The sequence below is a fragment of the Salmo salar genome, chromosome ssa14, assembly GCF_905237065.1.
Source record: "Salmo salar chromosome ssa14, Ssal_v3.1, whole genome shotgun sequence".
NCBI classification, from domain to species: Eukaryota; Metazoa; Chordata; class Actinopteri; order Salmoniformes; family Salmonidae; genus Salmo; species Salmo salar.
In genome coordinates this window covers 3549406-3568876 of record NC_059455.1, presented here as the reverse complement: position 1 = coordinate 3568876, position 19471 = coordinate 3549406, and the positions used below count along the sequence as shown (strand labels likewise).

At 39.7% G+C, this 19471-nt stretch overlaps 1 protein-coding gene across 2 annotated transcripts in view; it reads left to right on the top strand.

Moving 5' to 3' along the window:
- Window positions 1–9489, top strand: part of retreg1 (reticulophagy regulator 1) — a 77208-nt gene extending 67719 nt beyond the window's left edge. For both annotated transcript variants that reach the window (XM_014139110.2, XM_014139112.2), the window contains 4 exons: window positions 2774–2896; window positions 2993–3063; window positions 5610–5733; window positions 5915–9489. In XM_014139110.2, the coding sequence (XP_013994585.1) occupies window positions 2774–2896; window positions 2993–3063; window positions 5610–5733; window positions 5915–6441 (845 nt within the window). In that variant the 3' untranslated portion in view covers window positions 6442–9489. The remainder of the gene's footprint in view (window positions 1–2773; window positions 2897–2992; window positions 3064–5609; window positions 5734–5914) is intronic.
- The last annotated feature ends 9982 nt before the right edge of the window (window positions 9490–19471 follow it).

The following is a 19471-nucleotide window of genomic DNA, read 5'->3' as shown; positions in this document are numbered from 1 at the left end:
CGTGGTACCTTCAGGCATTTGGAAATTTCTCCCAAGGATGAACCAGACTTGTGGTCAACAATTTTTTCTGAGGTCTTGGCTGATTTCTTTTGATTTTCCCATGATGTCAAGCAACGAGGCACTGAGTTTGAAGGTATGCCTTGAAATCGATCCACAGGTACACCTCCAATTGACTCAGATTATGTCAAATAGCATATCAGAACCTTCTTTGTCAATTGAAAAATGTAGTTATTTAATACTGTTGGAGCAAATACATGTACGCTTCCTGACTGTTTGGGTTGTGAATTGTATTGGTCCACCTGCTGCTCTCAAGTTGACATCATTTTCTGGAATTTTCCGAGCTGTTTAAAGGCACAGTCAACTGTAAACTTCTGACCCACTGAAATTGTGATACAGTGAATTATAAGTGAAATAATATGTCTGTAAACAATTGTTGTAAAAATGACTTGTGTCATGCACAAAGTAGATGTCCTAACCGACTTGCCAAATCTATAGTTTGTTAACAACAAATGTGTGGAGTGGTTGAAAAATGAGTTTTAATGACTCCAATCTAAGTGTATGTAAACTTCCGACTTAGACTGTTTTTGTTTTGATTTTTAATACATTCTAAGGCTGCATGATGCGACTCTAATGGTGATTTGGAAAAAGTTGCATGAAAGGCTTGAGCTCTGCTTTATTTCTTGCGAAGGCTGTATACACCTAATTAGTCTCTCATTCACAATTTGACAAGCACTTGATAATGCCTGGAATTTCCCGGCGGCATCCCCTTTGTGTGGCCGTTGTGCTGAATATAATAATTATAATTCCCTTCTCCAGGCTGCATGCTTCAAAACATCTCTCACTCAAATGGCTCTCAGTCACGTGATCGGGCCTTTCTCACAGGTGCATGTCCTTATCCAATTCCGAGGCACATATGGAAGATATTGGAAGAACTGTCCACATTTTCTTTTCGTCAGCCAACAAGATGAGTAGGCCTAACGAACATAAATCTACTATCCCCCATAGTACAAAAGTTGACCTATTCTGTGCAAGAAGTATATATTCCAAACCTGGTCTGGGACAGTTGTGGGACGGGATAGATCCCAATGTCACGTCCTCCCTCGCTGCTTCCACCTGTTCCCATGGGAGGCGATCCCATCTGGCCTGGATCTCCTCCCACGTCCAGGATCCTTTGCCGTCCAGGATGTCCTCCCATGTCCACTCCTGGGCACACTGCTTGGTCCTTTGGTGGTGGGAGATTCTGTCACGTTTGTGTGTAGGAACGGACTGAGGCACAGCGTGAGTATCGTTCCACATCTTTTATTTGAATGTGAAACTTCGCAAGACAAACAATAAACTAATAACAAACAACAAACCGTGACGACAGAGGTGCAACATGCACTAACTCAAAATAATCTCCCACAAACACAGGTGGGAAAAACTACTTAAATATGATCCCCAATTAGAGACAACAATGACCAGCTGCCTCTAATTGGGAATCATACAAAAACCCCAACATAGAAAAAAGAAACTAGAAACCAACATAGAAAAATTAAACTAGAATAAACCCCCCAGTCACGCCCTGACCTACTCTACCATAGAAAATAAGAGCACTCAATGGTCAGGACGTGACACCCAAAGTAATACAACTAGCATCAAAAAAAGTTTTTAAGCAATGAGGCTGACACGACAGATCAGATCGTTTAGCTTTAAATGTAAATAAACTATTAGGTTATTTCTTAACATTATAAGCGCAACAATGAGCACATGGCAGTAGGCTATAAGCACGAAGTTCCATTAGCGGGAAAACACCATTCTCAAAAGTGACCGCAAATGCATTTATGCATGGAATGTTTATATTTTAAAGGTGGATTTTATGGTGAAAACTATCTTCCCCCAACTTGAAACTCACATGCTGCTTATATATGCCAGTTAGGCTCTAAACCTGGTGTAAAGCTGATTAATGTGCTTAATTTTAAGAAGTTATTTGGCCACTGTAGTTGTGAAACAAACCTTATCAAAACATATAGACCTGTGGAACAGGCGACATGAAAAAATAATTTAAAAAGGGATATGTTTTTTTGCCTTACTGCACACAAGCTGGGCATCATTCACAAGTGATAATACATAATTCACAAGTGAAAGGCTAATATTGTCACCCATCAGACTATCCTTGATTTAATCTTGTCTTTACATATACTAAATAAAATGTGTGTGAAATTAGTTTTGATTTAGAATGGACCATTATCATGCACTTAAATAGTGAATGAAGGACACTTTTCCATGGTTCATTTTCATGCCAGCCAGGTAGGCTATACTCCTGTTGTAAAGACAAGCAATGTGCTTAATATTAGGAAAGGTGAGAAATAAATAAAGTTGGCCTAGCCTATAAATAGCTGATGGGATACTCCTCTTTTTAATAGAGGCCATCACTCTGTTTTCTCACGCAATTGCATAGCCTACAGGAATCTTGCGCAGCATGAGCTCATGGGCTCTCATGAAGTGTTTGTTTAGATTTTCGATCCATTTGCATTGATGTCAAAGTGATTAGAGGGACAATAGAGTGTTGAGTACCAAGCAGTGAGCAAGTTTTTGTAGGCTACTAATGACCATCAGAGCTGGTAGAAGCCTAATAACAGTGATAAAGCGGTCACGTGGAATTTGATTGCCATCATGACTCGTGACCGCCAGTGTGGCGGTAATCTGATCTCCGTAACAGCCCTAGCTCCCCCATCTGTTAACTATGTCGCCCCCATATTCTTCCAACCCCCCCCCCGTCTCCCTCTATTATTAGTGCTGGGCATTTTCCTGTGGCCACTGATGTCAGCGCATGACTTTGGGTTGTGGATGAAGCCAGTTCTGCATAAGCTGGACTTCGGACTGGAAAGATTCCTTCAGAAAATCAGAGAGAATCATGGTAACTAACGACTCCAAGATCGCTCACACACACACACACACACACGCACAATAATAACAGATCCACAGATGTTTTATTCTGTGTTTTGTGTTTCAGAAAAGAGACTCCTTCTGGCACAAGCTGACCGGGAGAGTATTGAAGCCGATCTGTCCTCCCTTTTCCCCAAGGTTGGTTCATCCTTTGCTGTAATCTAATTAGACATTTGTTGACAATCATTGAAATTCAATGCTCATGATCCATATCTGGGTTTCGCAATAGTGGGGTTAGTTGTAAAGGGAGGAAGAAGGAAGGAACCATTTTGGAAATGGGAAGGTTCAACCGGATCATGTCCAATAAGAACACAGATGTCAAAACAAATCAAATCATTCTAAATAAATCATTCTAAATAACAAACTGGCTTTGTTTACAAATTAGTAACAATGTCTCACCCCATGTTCAAGAATGGTCTTTTTCTCACTCATTTTACATTATTTGAAAATGAGATAATCTCCAAAATATTGTTCTTTTTTTAAACAAAGCTATTATTATTATTATTAATTTAGAATTATATATTATATAATTATAATTATATATAAGCCCCTTGGATATTCTCACATATATATATATATATAATGACCATCAGCAGCATATATATATTATTCATTATTATATTATTAACCCTGTTATTAGCAGGACAATATATATTGTTCATCTTGGTCATGGCTCCCGAGTAGCATACAATGGGATTGCCTTGCAGTTCTCCAGCTGTATTCACTGAAAGCGCGAGGTTCAAGGCACAAGGGCAGGGGGCGCGGGATGGGGCATTGCACTAATAATGGCGCACACTAGGGAAACGTTCCCGCTGTTCTTAGTGCCAGTTTGCACGTTCAAACGAAAACAATGTAACTAATAATGGCATCTTTATGCTTTCGTTAATAAAATAATGATAAAAATACTCTTTCAAAAGGCCAATGTTTATTTAGCTATGGATCAATAACGAATTACTATAGGAATGAATATCACTGAATTACAGAAATATTGGAACAAAGTTGTCTAATGAAGATGCACAAATTGTTTCTTACTGGAAAACACTCTTTCAAACACACACAGTCACGTTGTACAGCACCATTATGGCTATTAGCAGCTAGCTGGACAATAGACTTGCCTAGGAGGGTAGGGGAGAATTCTATCGTTAAATTTATTTCTGAGTTAGGTTGGCTTTGTCACAACCGGCCGTGATTGGTTGCAATTTCAGTTTAATCCACCAGAAAAGACTAAACAAATAATACAACAAAAAGTATTATTATTATTATGTATTAAATCCGACCGTGATTGGGAGTCCCATAGGGCGGTGCACAGTTAGCCCAGCGTTTTGGCCTTTATTCAGATTAAAATTGCTCACTTTAATTTTTTTGATAACGAAATAACCTCAAATATCGTTGAATATTATCAAGTTGATGGCACGGTTATATAGCGGCACCTACATAAAGCTGAGTGACTCACTCATTCATGGCTTTGGATCAAAATAAATAAGTACCAACATTCTTTCTGATAGTCTTTAATAAAGAAATGTTTTGGTTAACCTGACCTGGACACATTGTACAGTATTATAATAGCCCATAATGGGCTATTAGCAAGACAATATACCTTTACCAACACCTCTCTCTATTTTGATACTTTGTGGATGGGGCCTCCCCAGTGGCGCAGCTGTCTAAGTCACCACATCGCAATGCAAAATGCGTTTCTACAGATACCCATGCCAGCCGCCATTAGGAGACCCATGAGTCGGCTTTCGGTTTTAATTTAGAATCCTCCAATCCCCTATATGTAATTATTGGTGGAGAGTCACATCATATTTTTCGATATACTGTAGGCCTACCGTAGGCAACATGAGTCTCACTAGTGTTGAGTAATGTGCTGATAAAAGTGGTGTAGGTCTTATTTATTTAAAAAGCATATTGAAGTTAGAAGCAATAGGATTTGAAGCTGCTCTGAGGCAATTATGGGGACTGGTCTTGATAAATCAATGAGATTTTTATTTTGACTGGATCTCCATTTGGGTATTGGTTAGACTACAATTATGGTGTTGAAATGTTATGCTCTTAGTGTAACCTTTATTTAACTAGGCAAGTCAGTTAAGAACTAATTATTATTTACAAGGACAGCCTACTCCTTCCTCCCCATCGGAGAATTGAAACCCGGTCTCCCACACGACACAGGGATTCTTTAGCTAAATAGCCAAGTACTGTAGAGGACTCCCGACCAATACGTTCTACAGCGCCAAATTTTCTGTTTCATCCTAACAGAAACCCAGAGGTTTTTTTTGTTTTTATTGGAATAGAAACAATATAATATTAAGCAAATTAATTAAGCAAAATTTCTTAAAATCAGTCCTATATACTATGTCCTTACAAAAAAAGTTTTAAATTCTCTAGTACAGCCACTATTGAAGGCTATCAAATGCTTCTCAAAGATGCCCTCTGGTGGTCAAACTAGCACTAACTAGCATTAATGGTACCAGTGGTTGGCACTAAAATAACATGCCATAGAATTCTGCGGCACCGCGCAAGCTGTGCTGCAGTACGCTGCAACTTTTAAAGGACGAACCACTGTACTGTATGTATTCTTATTTGACTGTTCAGGAAGTAACTTTCTGTTTCAAAAAACAATTGTTCTACCGAACATTACCCAGAAAAAAGTAGAGTCCTAATAATGTTACTGTTACTTGCAACAGTTGGACTCCACAGTTTGTAAGGAGATGTCTATATCGGATACAGAGGCCTCTGATGTGACGTGGACAGACAACGGAACATTTAACCTGTCTGAGGGACATACGCCCCAGACTGAGAACTCAGATGGTGAGTGTTACTGTGTGTGTGTGTATTCCAGTGTGAGTACATATGCAATATTCCAAACATTTACAATCAAGTGCCGTGACAAGTATTTCAATTGTGTGATCGTTTTTGTCAACTCAAAATGTCACCCTATAATACAAAGTAACTGTAATTCACATGATGGGTTGTTTTTATTTTCCTGCAGACCTAGACAGAGAAGAACTATTCATAGGGGGCCTCCCGGAATTCCCCTCCTTGGACAACGGCACCAATGGGGACGACGATGACGACCTGAGCATCGGCCTACCCACCCCGCCTCCCCAACCCCAGCACAGCAGAGCCAAAGGGGGGTCCGAGCCCCCCCTCCAGGGGGACCCTTCCACCCAGGCCATGGAGTTTGTCCACAAGATGGCAGGCGATGTCATTGCAGCCGCCGCCACCGCTGTCATTCAGGAGAGGCTGGAGGCCGCCATCGGTACCATCATACCCACAGACCCCCACCCCAGGTCCCTGCTGTTCCCCAACCCCATGACACTGCTGCCCCTGGACCTGGCAGAGGAGTCGTCATCGGACAGCGATGTGGAGGAATTTGAGCTGCTGGACCAGTCCGAGCTGGAGCAGCTGGAAGGGGAACTGGGCCTTGGGGCGAGCGCGGCAGTGGCGGCCAAAGAGCCCAAAAAATCCTTGTCTTCTTCCAGTGGCTTCTTTTCAAAACTCCTGGGCCGCCATTGATTAGAGCAGGGGGGGTCAGGAGGATGTGGTGCAGGTCTAGTAGGGGGTTAGAGGGTAGAGGGCACAGAGAGACAGAGAGGGGCCCTGTTTGGGGGGGTGGTGGGCGGGGAGGTTAGGGGTGCAGAGACTGTGGGGGTTTGGTGAAACAATATGGTGTTGCATTCTTTTTCCAGTTAATAATGAATACTCCTGCATTATATGATCGATATGTTCAAGAGCGAGAGAAAGAGCACGTTCAGCAAGCATGATGCTATATGGAGATTGGAGATGTGGAGCTGTCAGGGGGCTGTGTCAGTGTGGTGAGATTGTGACTTTTATTTAACAATTTTCACATCATCAACCTGTGGTAAAGTTATGGGTAGGAATGGAATGTGGTGGTGTTTCTGATTTGCTGCCAAAATGACTACATTTGTGTTTTGTTGGTCAATTTCTTCAACAGATGAGCAGGTCTATATAATTATCAAACGTATATATTGGTAGTAGAAAGGAAACAGACTCTTTGTTTAAGTATTATGATTCTCCTTTAGTAATACAGTTGTAGGCAGAAGTTGGTACAGAGTACAGTATATGATAGTTCTCCCCAGGTTCTGCAAGGTGTCTAAGACATCCTGCAGCTTATATAGCCTCCCCATTCCCCCTTACATAACTTTCCCTGGCAACAACGTTTTAATAAATCTAACACCCCCCCGACAGCAGGAACCATCTTATCAGCAAGTAAAAACTCAGAAGTGGGTTTGACCGAAACTTGACCTTTCATCATAAGTATAGGGTCATGACAAGGTGAACGAGTGTAAGCATCTTCTGACAGGGGGCTGGTTTCATCAGGTCTGTGGCAGCCTTGTGTTCTCAGAAAACCAGATAACCAAGGTGGGATCCAGACAGGTGGAGTCAATGTATGCATCTTCTGATAGTGTCTGAAGGTTACAACACTCAAAACAGGTTAACACACACACACACACACACACACACACAACACAGAGGTCCCCTGAGGAGACCTTACAGTTGATCATAACATCATTTATTAACCCTTTAAAAGGTACGAGGCCTTGGTTTAACCTTCAGTTTCAAGATTCATACACCGGCCGATTGGGCCCATTCAACTCCATCACCCATTAATCTACAGTACAGCTTAATTCGACCAGACCTACGACAACGATGACAATCATCTGTGCTAAAAATGGAACCAATTGTTGAAACCCATACTGTTTGTGCGTATTGGTTCTTACTGAAGCACAAATAAGGTAACAAATCCTGTAGTTAACTGGAACATGCAACGATGGGGTGATAGTATACATATTTTGTATAATTTTTTTCATTTTTCTAATTTTGTATATTGTTCATGAAGCCATAATATAGGTGAGGGACTCACATTTTCCGACATGCAATAGATCTCACGATAATATGCATGATAATCTTTTGACTTTTAACGGATGTTCAGTAACACTTTTCTTAAAGGGATATTCCTCTCAAATCTAACATACAACCTTATATTTTGAGTGGAACATCCCTTTAAAGTTCATTGTCTGGGATGTTGACATATGACTGACACAAGAATGTTGTAATTTCTCTTTCTCTGTAATTTTGTGACAAACCATTTATAAGTTCATTGGGCCCTGACTTTTTTCTTGTCAATGTTTCCATGTCTGGTGACTTGGTCAGGACAAAGTAATTGAATTGAAATAGCACTTGATTCATTCTGCTTGTGAATGTTTCATCAGTTGTCACAAACTATGATGTCAGTGTCATGACAGAATCCATGTCAGTCAGGTGGCAGTATTAGAAAGGAGTTATAGCTCTCTACACTTCAAACAAAGTGTTGCTCCACATTTTATTTGTACCTTATTATTTGACAATGCAACTAGGCACTTGGGACATAATCACATAGTGACAGTTTTAAACTTCATGCAAACAGAATGTAAGATCTCTTTCATTGGACATGAAAGAGTCACCATAACAGCTTGCATGGTACATTGAGGTTGTCTGTCGATCGCAAAGAGAAGGGGTAATTTAGAAAATTCACCCCAAAATGTTTAGGTGGGGATATGCAGCTGCAAGTTGCCATAGTTACTGTGTAATTTGTTTGAAGTTAGTGTTCGCCTTCTTGAGTAAAGTTCAAGGGCTAACAGCTCAATACGTCATAAGGAATTGACCACACCCACAAATTGGGGAAAACAAACATTATTTCCTATTGACCCCCAATGTAAAGATCCAACTTCGTCAGATGTTTTGTTATTCCGAAAAACTGTAACCAGGTCAAAAATCCCGACCTACGGTTCACAATGCTCCCATGTAGGAAAATAGAGCCTGCGAGAAGAGCCCTTTGACTTCAGGCTATTCGGCGTGGGAGAGTGGGAAATTGTGGGGACCCGGTGTCAAAGTAGGCTACACGTAGCTATGTGTGTGGAAAACATATAATGACAGATAAAACATTTAACTTGATTAGTATAGTACGTTTGTAACTCTCCAAACTACTTGTAGCTGTATTGTCCATTTGTTTGCGTTTTTGGCTAGCTTGACAAGGGTAGGAGGTACATCTTGGGGGAAAATATATTTCATATTGCGCAACACTTAATTGATTATGCCAATAATAAACCCCTGTGCTAAAAACAAGATTGACAACGTGTAATAACCATTAAAAACTAACCGGAGAGATTCTCCATCATATAGCCTGCCTTTTTCTAAATATATGCTATGACTGTCAAGACAAATATATGCATTTTACACCACGTAGTATGAACATATAGCATATAAATCAGGAGTTTAAACAAGCCATTTATTGATTAACAATAGCCATGAGTTATTATGCGTTCTGTTCGCTATCATGTCAAATCATCGCAGTGTGATTGCCTTACAGTGACAAATCCACTGAACTGTGTCTTCTTTAAACTACTGAATAGTTTCTTCACATTAGAAAGATCATCTTACACACTTGTGTGAGTTGTTAGTTACTTGTCTGATGTGTTAGTCATTTGTCTGAAGTGAAGCATAAGCAAAATGTAGTTATATGTAAATGATCAAGAATATTATTAATAAAGTGTGAAAATGTAACACCTTGTGATTTCTCTGTGTGTGTGAATTCTCAGAACAAGCCACACATTTCTATAAACTTATATTTGTGTTTTGTCAAATGCACAAGTACAGTGAAATGCTTAACATATACATACACAGTACCAGTCAAAAGTTTGGACATACCTACTCATTCCAGGGTTTTTTTATTTGTACTATTTTCTACATTGTAGAATAATAGTGAAGACATCAAAACTATGAAATAACACATATGGAATCATGTAGTAACCAAACAAGTGTTATACAAATCTAAATGTATTTTATATTTAAGATTCTTCAAAGTAGCCACCCTTTGCCTTGACAGCTTTGCACACTCTTGGCATTCTCTCAACTAGCTTCATGAGGTAGTCACCTGGAATGTATTTCAATTAACAGGTGTGCCTTGTTATTTTGTGGAATTTCTTTCTATCTTTATGTGTTTGAGCCAATCAGTTGTGTTGTGACATGGTAGGGGTGCTATACAGAATATAGCCCTATTTGGTAAAATATGAAGTCCATATTATGTCAAGAACAGCTCAAATAAGCAAAGCGAAACGACAGTCCATTATTACTTTAAGACATGAAGGTCAGTCAATCTGGAAAATGTTAAGAACTTTGCAAGTTTCTTCAAGTGCAGTCGCAAAAACGATCAACCACTATGATGAAACTGGTTCTCATGAGGACCACCACAGGAAAGGAAGACCCAAAGTTACCTCTGCTACAGAGGATAAGTTCATTAAAGTTAACTGCACCTCAGATTGCAGCCCAAATAAATGCTTCACAGAGTTCAAGTAACAGACACATCTCAACATCAACTGTTCAGATGAGACTGCGTGAATCAGGCCTTCATGGTCAAAGTGCTGCAAAGTAACCACTACTAAAGGACAACATTAAGAAGAGACAAGCTTGGGCCAAGAAACACGTGCAATGGACTGGACATTAGACTGGTGGAAATCTGTCCTTTGGTCTGATGCGCCAAATTTTAGATTTTTGGTTCCAACCGCCGTGTCTTTGAGACGCAGAGTAGGTGAACGGATGATCTCTGCATGTGTGGTTCCCACCGTTACACGGTGCCTAGTGCAAGTCCCTCCCCCCATAGTCCACATTTTGATGCCTTAAAATGAAATCTAAAAAGGGATTTAATTTGATGTTCCCCCACAGATCTACACAACCTAGTTCACATTTTCAAAGTGAAAGAAAATGTATAGAACATTTTCTGAATTAGTAACAATTTCAAAAAACAAAATGTCTTGACACCCCTGAGTTAATACTTGGTGGAAGCACCTTTGGCAGTCATTACAGCTGTGAATCGTTTTGAATACTATTCTAACAACTTTAAAAATAACTCTTAGTGCAACATATATCCATTGCTCAAATTGCTCAGTAAAAATGGTTGGGAATCATTGAAGGACAGCAATTTTCAAGCAAAGGTCAGGACTGAAACTGGACCACTCAGGAACACTCAACTCCTCTTGGAAAGCCATTCTGTTGTGTCTTTGACATTAACATTTGCGTAATTGTACCGCTGAAATATAAAACTATATCACAGGGTTAGGTTTTCAGAAGACTGACGCGGGCTGTCTAACTTTTTACCTGGGCTTTGCGCCTTTCATATTTTTTTTTGTTATCCTGACAAACCCCCTGCCAGTAACAAGCATACCCATAACATGATGCTGCCACCACAATGCTTGAAAATACAGAAGGGTTCACTCTGTGTTGGGTTGCATTGGATTGACCCAAACCTGTAATTTTTAATTAAGTAATTGCTGTGTTGTCTTGCTTAACAGATTGTTTGCAAATAGAAAGGATGATTTTAACACAGGCTTCTTTTCACTTTGTCATACATGCCCAACCAATATCCCGACTAAACCACTTGGTGGCAGTGTAGTTTTGACTTTAGCAAAGGAGCTTTAAAATGTCATGAAGTAGCAGAGTTTGAAGTTCATGAAGAAAACACTATGCACGTGATTAGGGTCATGGAAAGCAACACTAGCCTGGCTCCTATCCACATGAAGACCTCTGGTTTTTGGATTTTGCCTTCAAAATAAAAGTCAGCATGTAAAACGCTGAATGTATGATATGAAAACAGTATTTTCTTGTAGCTTTGCATAATGTTACAATTATGTAACAAATTAAAATTATAACTACATGGGGGAAAATCTGAAAGAAAGACTATACTTTATATAAGATAAAATATTCTTTAAAATGGAGCACATTGAGAAATGGTTGGAGCTGAAGTAATTGAATGTCAAGAACATAATAGCCTATTGGTAAAAATCTATATACATATATAATTCAAATAAATTAAAATATATATATTTTGATTGTATGATACTTGTTCATTTACTGGTGCTATTGTTCAAGGACGCAATTTTGAAATGTAATGTTTAAGGAAAGTCTTACTGTATTTTTGTTGTAATGCACAAACAAATTGCACTGAACAGGAAAAACTATTGATTGTGTGTCGATAAAGCCAGGATCCAGTCTAGTCACTAGAGTCCCTAGAATACAAAACAGATGCGTTTGAACAAAAAGCTAGATCATAGGAAGTGTTGCTGGACTTTTACTGTGGTGTCTTGACACTATGTGGTACAAATATAGCACTGTATAGGACAAATTATAATTTGTGCCGATATGGGGTGGGAAGTACTCACTAGGGTCTGTAGAATCCATGTATAGTGTCATTTCATCAGGCTCTGAATAATACGGAGTGTTGCTGGACTTTTTCTCCACCCATGAAATTGGCCACAATGCAAATCACTGTATATACATTACATATGGGCCACAGTAAAAGTATTGTAGGGAATATTCAGTAGGGTCTGTAGAATCCATTTATGGTGGGGATGCGGAGGGCATGTACGTACCGATAGAACACATGGTGTGTGAGTAGCTTCGTTTTGTTCTGAGAAAACTGTGGTTATATGTAAAAAAACAGATAAAAGTTTAAATCGAGCCTCTAAAATCAATAAATCAACATGTCCCCAAGCAACTGGGAGAGTGTGAGGAATCAGTTATGTACAACAGCGAATATATCAGTTAGTAAAGCGGCACGGTGACAAATCCAACAAGCCATTGCTTCCCCCAAAGGAAAAGACAAGGAGCAACTTGGAGACACAAAGAGGAGTAAGAGTTAAAACATAGCTAAAATGCTCTCAATGCACACCAAAAACAAACAAACTGCTACAATCTGTTATTACAAAAGTAGATCAGCTCGAAAATATAGTCAAGGCTATTGTGTCAGACACGCACAAATCAGGTGTGCGCATGAATAAATAAGACAACAAAATGTGCCTTTTGGAAACAAAGCTGCAAACTTTAGAAGATTAATTGGACCAGTAAGAAAACAGAATGAGACGAAACATGAGAATATTGTCCTTACTGGAAGATGAGGAAACAGGAAACCTTTCCAGCTACATGGCCAAACTAATAGAGGAACTTGACATGAACATCTGGAACGATGCCATAGAATCGGCTTGAAACAGAAGAACGCTAAATACTGTACCCACGCATGGTAATCTTCAAACTGGAATTATCAGCCAAAAAAAAAACATTGAGGGCACGGGGGAAAGGAGATCAAAATACAGAGCTGATCCATTTGAGTCGTACAGGACCTGTCTGCTAGGCTAAGAGAGACACAAGGAATGCATTCCATTCAGACAGTCACTGGAGGAAAGGGGGATCAAGTCAGCTCCGCTTCCAGGCAGTGCTGTGGGTATGGAAGGGAATGCAATGCATAGAATTCACAAGCACTGATGAAGACGTAATCAAGCTACACAAACCTTTACAGTTGAAGGATACTTTGAGAAAAACGATGAGCGCAGTAGGCTATATACAACACAGGGATGCCTGAGACAATATCCTTTCCCCCTTCCCCAAATACAATCTATACTCTACTTTCCCCAAGTAACTGTTCATCTCTATGAAGTAACAGTAGAAGTAGCCGATGCCAATGGGCTACATAGACACTAAAAAGACAATTCAAAGGGGGAAATATAGCATGTATGTCAATAACTGTTCTATGGATGTGTGTGTTTGTGGGCATGTAGGTGTGTGTGGTTTTGAATGGGAGTGTCAGGGAAGAGTGAGGGATGGTGAATATGAATATGTGTGGGAGGGTGGGAGAGAATGGGTGTGTGGATGCATAGCGTATATGTTGGGTGAGAATGAATGAGAATGGATGAGTAAGTCGATGGAGGGATCGAGAGGTAGGAAGGGTGGGAAAAGATGGGAGGTTGGGACAAGCTTGGGTAGGTAAGGATGAGAGGTTGGGAAAAGCTAGGCTTAGGTGGGGTAAAGGGGGGAGAAACCTGAGGAGGAGGAGGAGAGGAATGCGTTTGGCTTGGGCAAACCTTCTGTAAGATGAATAAGAGTTCTGGACAGATTAGGAGAGGATGTCGAGTCATTATTATTCCTTTGTCATTACAACTAAGATTCAATGATGGTTATTGGTGAGAGTGGCTCTGAGGGATTGGGACGGGATGACTGGGAGGGCATCAGAGACGTCTTTAAAGTATGTGTGGGGTCATAGCCGTGGGATGTATGGGTGCAGAGGGTGCTGTAGCACATCCTGAAAAATCAGAATCCAAAAATACATATTAATAAAACAAAACAAAATAAAGCACAAAAATATTGCACTGGGCCTTTATTAGCAGACCAATGAATATATCCATCTGCAGCACGAGCGTGGGCAAAAATATTTGTCTAGCCCCGCACCTGTGGACAAAAATTGTACAGCACCCCTCCCCCGCGGTTATGTCATGGAATGTGCACAGGCTCCACGATGGGGGAAAAAAGCATTTGGTTCATAAACACTTCAAGAGATTGACAGCAAATGTGGTTTTCCTGCAAGAGTTACATAACAAAAAAGTAGAAATGTAATATTTAAAGAGGAGCTTCTGGGTTGGAGAGGCCTATGCTTCCACCTACGGACCAAGAAGGCCATTTGCTAATGTTGATTTGAACCCTACATGATGAAAAATACACATTGCTTTCATTGTATATCCTACCAGGGGCAAATCTGGTGTTTTAGATAGAATTCAAGCTATAGTAGATCAAATCCAGACAGGAACTATTATTTTAGTAGGCAACCTAAATCAAACATTCGATAAGATTGACAGACGTAGCAAAAAAAGGACAAATTTAAGGAGCCTCCAAAGAGGCTGAAAAATGTAATCCCTACAAATAATTTGCAGGACACCTGGAGAGGTGGGGCGGCAGCGTAGCCTAGTGGTTAGAGCGTTGGACTAGTAACCGAAAGATTGCAAGATTGAATCCCCAAAGGTACAAATCTGTCGTTCCACCCCTGAACAAGGCAGTTAACCCACTGTTCCTAGGCCGTCATTGAAAATAAGAATTTGTTCTTAACTGACTTGCCTAGTTAAATAAAGGTACAATTAAAAAAAGATTACGATTCAACTACAAAAGACTACTCCTTTTTTTCTCAAAGTAAGAAACCCTATTCAAGGACTGACTACATTTTTATTTAAAAAAAGACACAACAATTTACTAGGTTAAGAAACTCCATGACATAGTGATATTGGATTATTATTAATTACACCAACAGAAAATTCACTTAGCGCAGAATATGGAGAATGAACAGAGTGCATCAAGACCCGAAATGTATTAACTATACAGTTGAAGTCGGAAGTTTACATACACTTAGGTTGGACAGATTGTTTCACTAATGAGTCACTGTATCACAATTCCAGTGGGTCTGTCACGTCCTGACCAGTATAAGGCGTTATTTGTTATTGCAGTTTGGTCAGGACGTGGCAGGGGGTGTTTGTTTTATGTGGTTCGGGGTTTGTTGGGCTATGTTCTTGTTAGTTTATTTCTATGTTAGTTCTAGTCTTTCTATTTCTATGTTTAGTTAATGGGGTTGACCTTCAATTGGAAGCAGCTGCTCTTCGTTGCTTCTAATTGAAGGTCTTATTTAAGAGGGGTGTTTTTTTCTATGGGATTTGTGGGTAGTTGTTCTTTGTATAGCCTAGTTGCCTTACAGGACTGTTTCGTCGTTGTTTTTGTATACGTGTTTGTTTTGGTTTTTCCTTCTTTCTGCCTAATAAAAAGAAGATGAGTATACACACACCCGCTGCATTTTGGTCTAATCCGTACGACAACCGTGACAGGGTCAGAAGTTAACATACACTAAGTTGACTGTGCCTTTAAACAGATTGGAAAATTATGTCACGGCTTTAGAAGCTTCTAAAGGCTAATTGACTTCATTTGAGTCAATTGGAGGTGTACCTGTGGATGTATTTCAAGGCCTACCTTCAAACGCAGTGCCTCTTTGCTTGACATCATGGGAAAATCAAAAGAAATTAGCCAAGACCTCAGAAAAGAAATTGTTGACCTTCACAAGTCTGGTTCATCCTTGGGAGCAATTTCCAAATGCCTGAAGGTACCACATTCATCTGTACAAACAATAGTACCCAAGTATAAACACCATGGGACCACGCAGCCGTCATACCGCTCAGGAAGGAGACGCGTTCTGTCCCCTAGAGATGAACGTACTTTGCTGTGAAAAGTGCAAATCAATCCCAGAACAACAGCAAAGGACCTTGTGAAGATGCTGGAGGAAACAGGTACAAAAGTATCTATATCCACAGTAAAACGAGTCCTATATCGACATAACCTGAAAAGCCGCTCAGCAAGGAAGAAGCCACTGCTATCAAGGCACAAGGCGAGACCCAGATGCAGACACAGGAGGCAGATGACTGGAGTCTTAATCCAAAGGAGTAGGCAAGAGAATGGTCGTGGACAGGCAAAAAGGTCAAAACCAGATCAGAGTCCAGGAGGTACAGAGTGGCAGACAGGCTCGTAGTCAAGGCAGGCTGAATGGTCAGGCAGGTGGGTACAAAGTCCAGAAACAGGTAAGGATCAAAACCGAAGGACTAGAAAAAGGAGAATGCAAAAAGCAGGAGAATGGGAAAACTGCTGGTTGACTTGGAAACATACAAGATGAACTGGCACAGAGAGACAGGAAAAACAGGGGTAAATACACTGTGGAAAACAAGCGACAGCTGGCGGGGGTGGAGACAATAACGAGGACAGGTGAAACAGATGAGGTTGTGACAACTGCTCCGAAACCGCCATAAAAACGCCAGACTATGGTTTGCAACTGTACATGGGGACAAAGATCGTACTTTTTGGAGAAAAGTCCTCTGGTCTGATGAAACAAAAATAGAACTGTTTGACCATAATGACCATCGTTATGTTTGGAGGAAAAAGGGGGAGGCATGCAAGCCAAAGAACACCATCCCAACCGTGAAGCACGGGGGTGGCAGCATCATGTTGTGGGGTGTTTCGCTTCAGGAGGGACTGGTGCACTTCACAAAATAGATGGCATCATGAGGCATGAAAATTAGGTGGCTATATTGAAGCAACATCTCAAGACATCAGTCAGGAAGTTAAAGCTTGGTCGCAAATGGGTCTTCCAAATGGACAATGAATCCAAGCATACTTCCAAAGTTGTGGCAAAATGGCTTAAGGACAACAAAGTTGTCACGTCCTGACCAGTATAAGGGGTTATTGGTTATTGTAGTTTGGTCAGGACGTGGCAAGGGGTATTTGTTTTATGTGGTATGTATTTATGTAAGAGGGGTGTTTGATTTATGTGTTTCGGGGTTTTTGGGTAATGTTCTTGTTTTGTATTTCTATGGTTTTCTATGTTGTGTATTTCTTTGTGTTGGCCTGGTATGGCTCTCAATCAGGAACATCGTTGTCGTACATCGTTGTTGCTGATTGAGAGTCATACTTAGGTAGGCTGTTTCACCTGTCCCTTTGTGGGAAGTTGTTGTTTGCATAGCTGTGTGTGTAGCCTGCAATCCTGTTCATTTGATCGTTTTCTTGTTTTGTTTAATTTTGTGTTCAATAAAAGTCACTATGAGCACTCGACCCGCTGCGCCTTGGTCCACTACGTACGACGACCGTTACAAAAGTCAAGGTATTGGAGTCTCCATCACAAAGCCCTGACCTCAAACCTATAGAAAATTTGTGGGCAGAACTGACCCAAGTTTAACAATTTTAAGGCAATGCTACCAAATACTAATTGAGAGTATGTTATCTTCTGACCCACTGGGAAATAAATAATTTTCTCTACTATTCTGACATTTCACATTCTTAAAATAAAGTGGTGATCCTAACTGACCTAAAACAGGGAATTTTTACTAGGATTAAATGTCAGGAATTGTGAAAAACTTAATTTAAATGTAGTTGGCTAAGGTGTATGTAAACTTCCAACCTCAACTGTTTAAACAGAAAAATAAAAACCATTACAGATGTAGACAGACTGAGGAGAAAAGCTGACCCCAGATATAATTTGGAATGCTTTTAAGGCATACATTAGGGGAATGATAATCTCATACTCGGCAAAAGTTAACTCTCAGAAATGTAAGTTAAAGAAAAATAAATCACAATCTTAGAAAAAGTCCATAAAAATCTTTACAAGGTACAGAAAATAATAAAATGTCAGAACTTAAGTAGGAATATGATATTTTACTTTTGAAGAGAGGCAACAACTAGGTTAAACTCAAATAAAGCATACTACTTAATGGCAAATAAACCTGGTAAACATCTCACAGACCTCACAAAACTAATACATGTCAAACCACTTATATTTTTAAAAGATAAAGATACAAATGCCTTAATTAGAAATAATGTGATTACTTCCAATTTTAAAAGGTTCTATAAAAATCTATATGAATCAGAGTTAATTAAAACTCAGAAAATAAAACTTCCATAATGCCATGTGTGTATACCCCTTTAAATAACAGTTGGACTGATCCTACAGCCTTCTGAGACTCAACAACCCTGAAGCAATAATCAGCAGTCCCCTGCTGATTACAGACCCATAAGTTTAATAAATTGTGACAATAAAATGATAGCAAAGTTCATAAGCAATAGAATGGCAAAAGGCTTACCAGACTTGATTCATATCAAACAAGGTTTATAAAAAATAGACACTTACAAATACAAGAACATGTTTGTTTAATATGCTAAAAAACAAGATATAGATTCATCAATAATGGCTGTTGATGCCGAAAGGGCTTTTAAAAGGTCTTGAATGGCCTTTTCTATTCAAAACTTTGGAAGCTTTCAACTTTCCAGCTGAAATAATACATTGAAATAACATATTATTTAAAGCAAAAATATACACAAATAATACATCTGATTACTTTAGAAAGGTGTACAAGACAGGGATGTCCTCTCTCCCCCCTCCTTTTTTCAGTGGCAATTGAACCGCTTGCAGAAAGAATTAGACAGGACTCAAATGTAACAGGTATTAGTATAGGTAAACATGCACATAAACTAAACTTACTTGCAGATGATCTCCTGATATACCTGACCAATATTGAAAACTCAATGTCCCTCTTGCTAAAAATATTTTAAGAATACTCGTGGAAATTAACGTGGAAAAAAACGAAATAATGCCAATAGGAAAAATAAAAATAATAACTCATGGTCTACAGCAATCCTTTAAGTCGACCACAAAAAATATAAAATACTTAGGATGCTTAATAAGTGACAATAAACAACTTTATAAAGATAACTATCCTATTACGCAACAACATGAAAGCATACTGTTACGCTCGTCGTTTGAATGAGACCAAGGTGCAGCGTGGTAGGCATACATCATTTCCGTTAATAACAAGAACATGCAAAACCGAACTTAACGTTCTGCAGGCTACACAGCACCTATGCAAAAACAAGATCCCACAATCTCAGGTGGGAAAAAGGGTTGTCTAAGTATGATCCCCAGTCAGAGACAACGATAAACAGCTGCCTCTGATTGGGAACCATACTAGGCCAACAAAGAAATATAAACATAGATTTGCCCACCCAAGTCACACCCTGACCTAACCAAAAGGAGAATAAAACAGACTTTCTAAGGTCAGGGCGTGACACATACATTTTATAGGTAGAATAAACTTCAGAATGGCAAGGTTCCCAAAGTTTTTATATTTACTCTCGGTAATACCGAAGA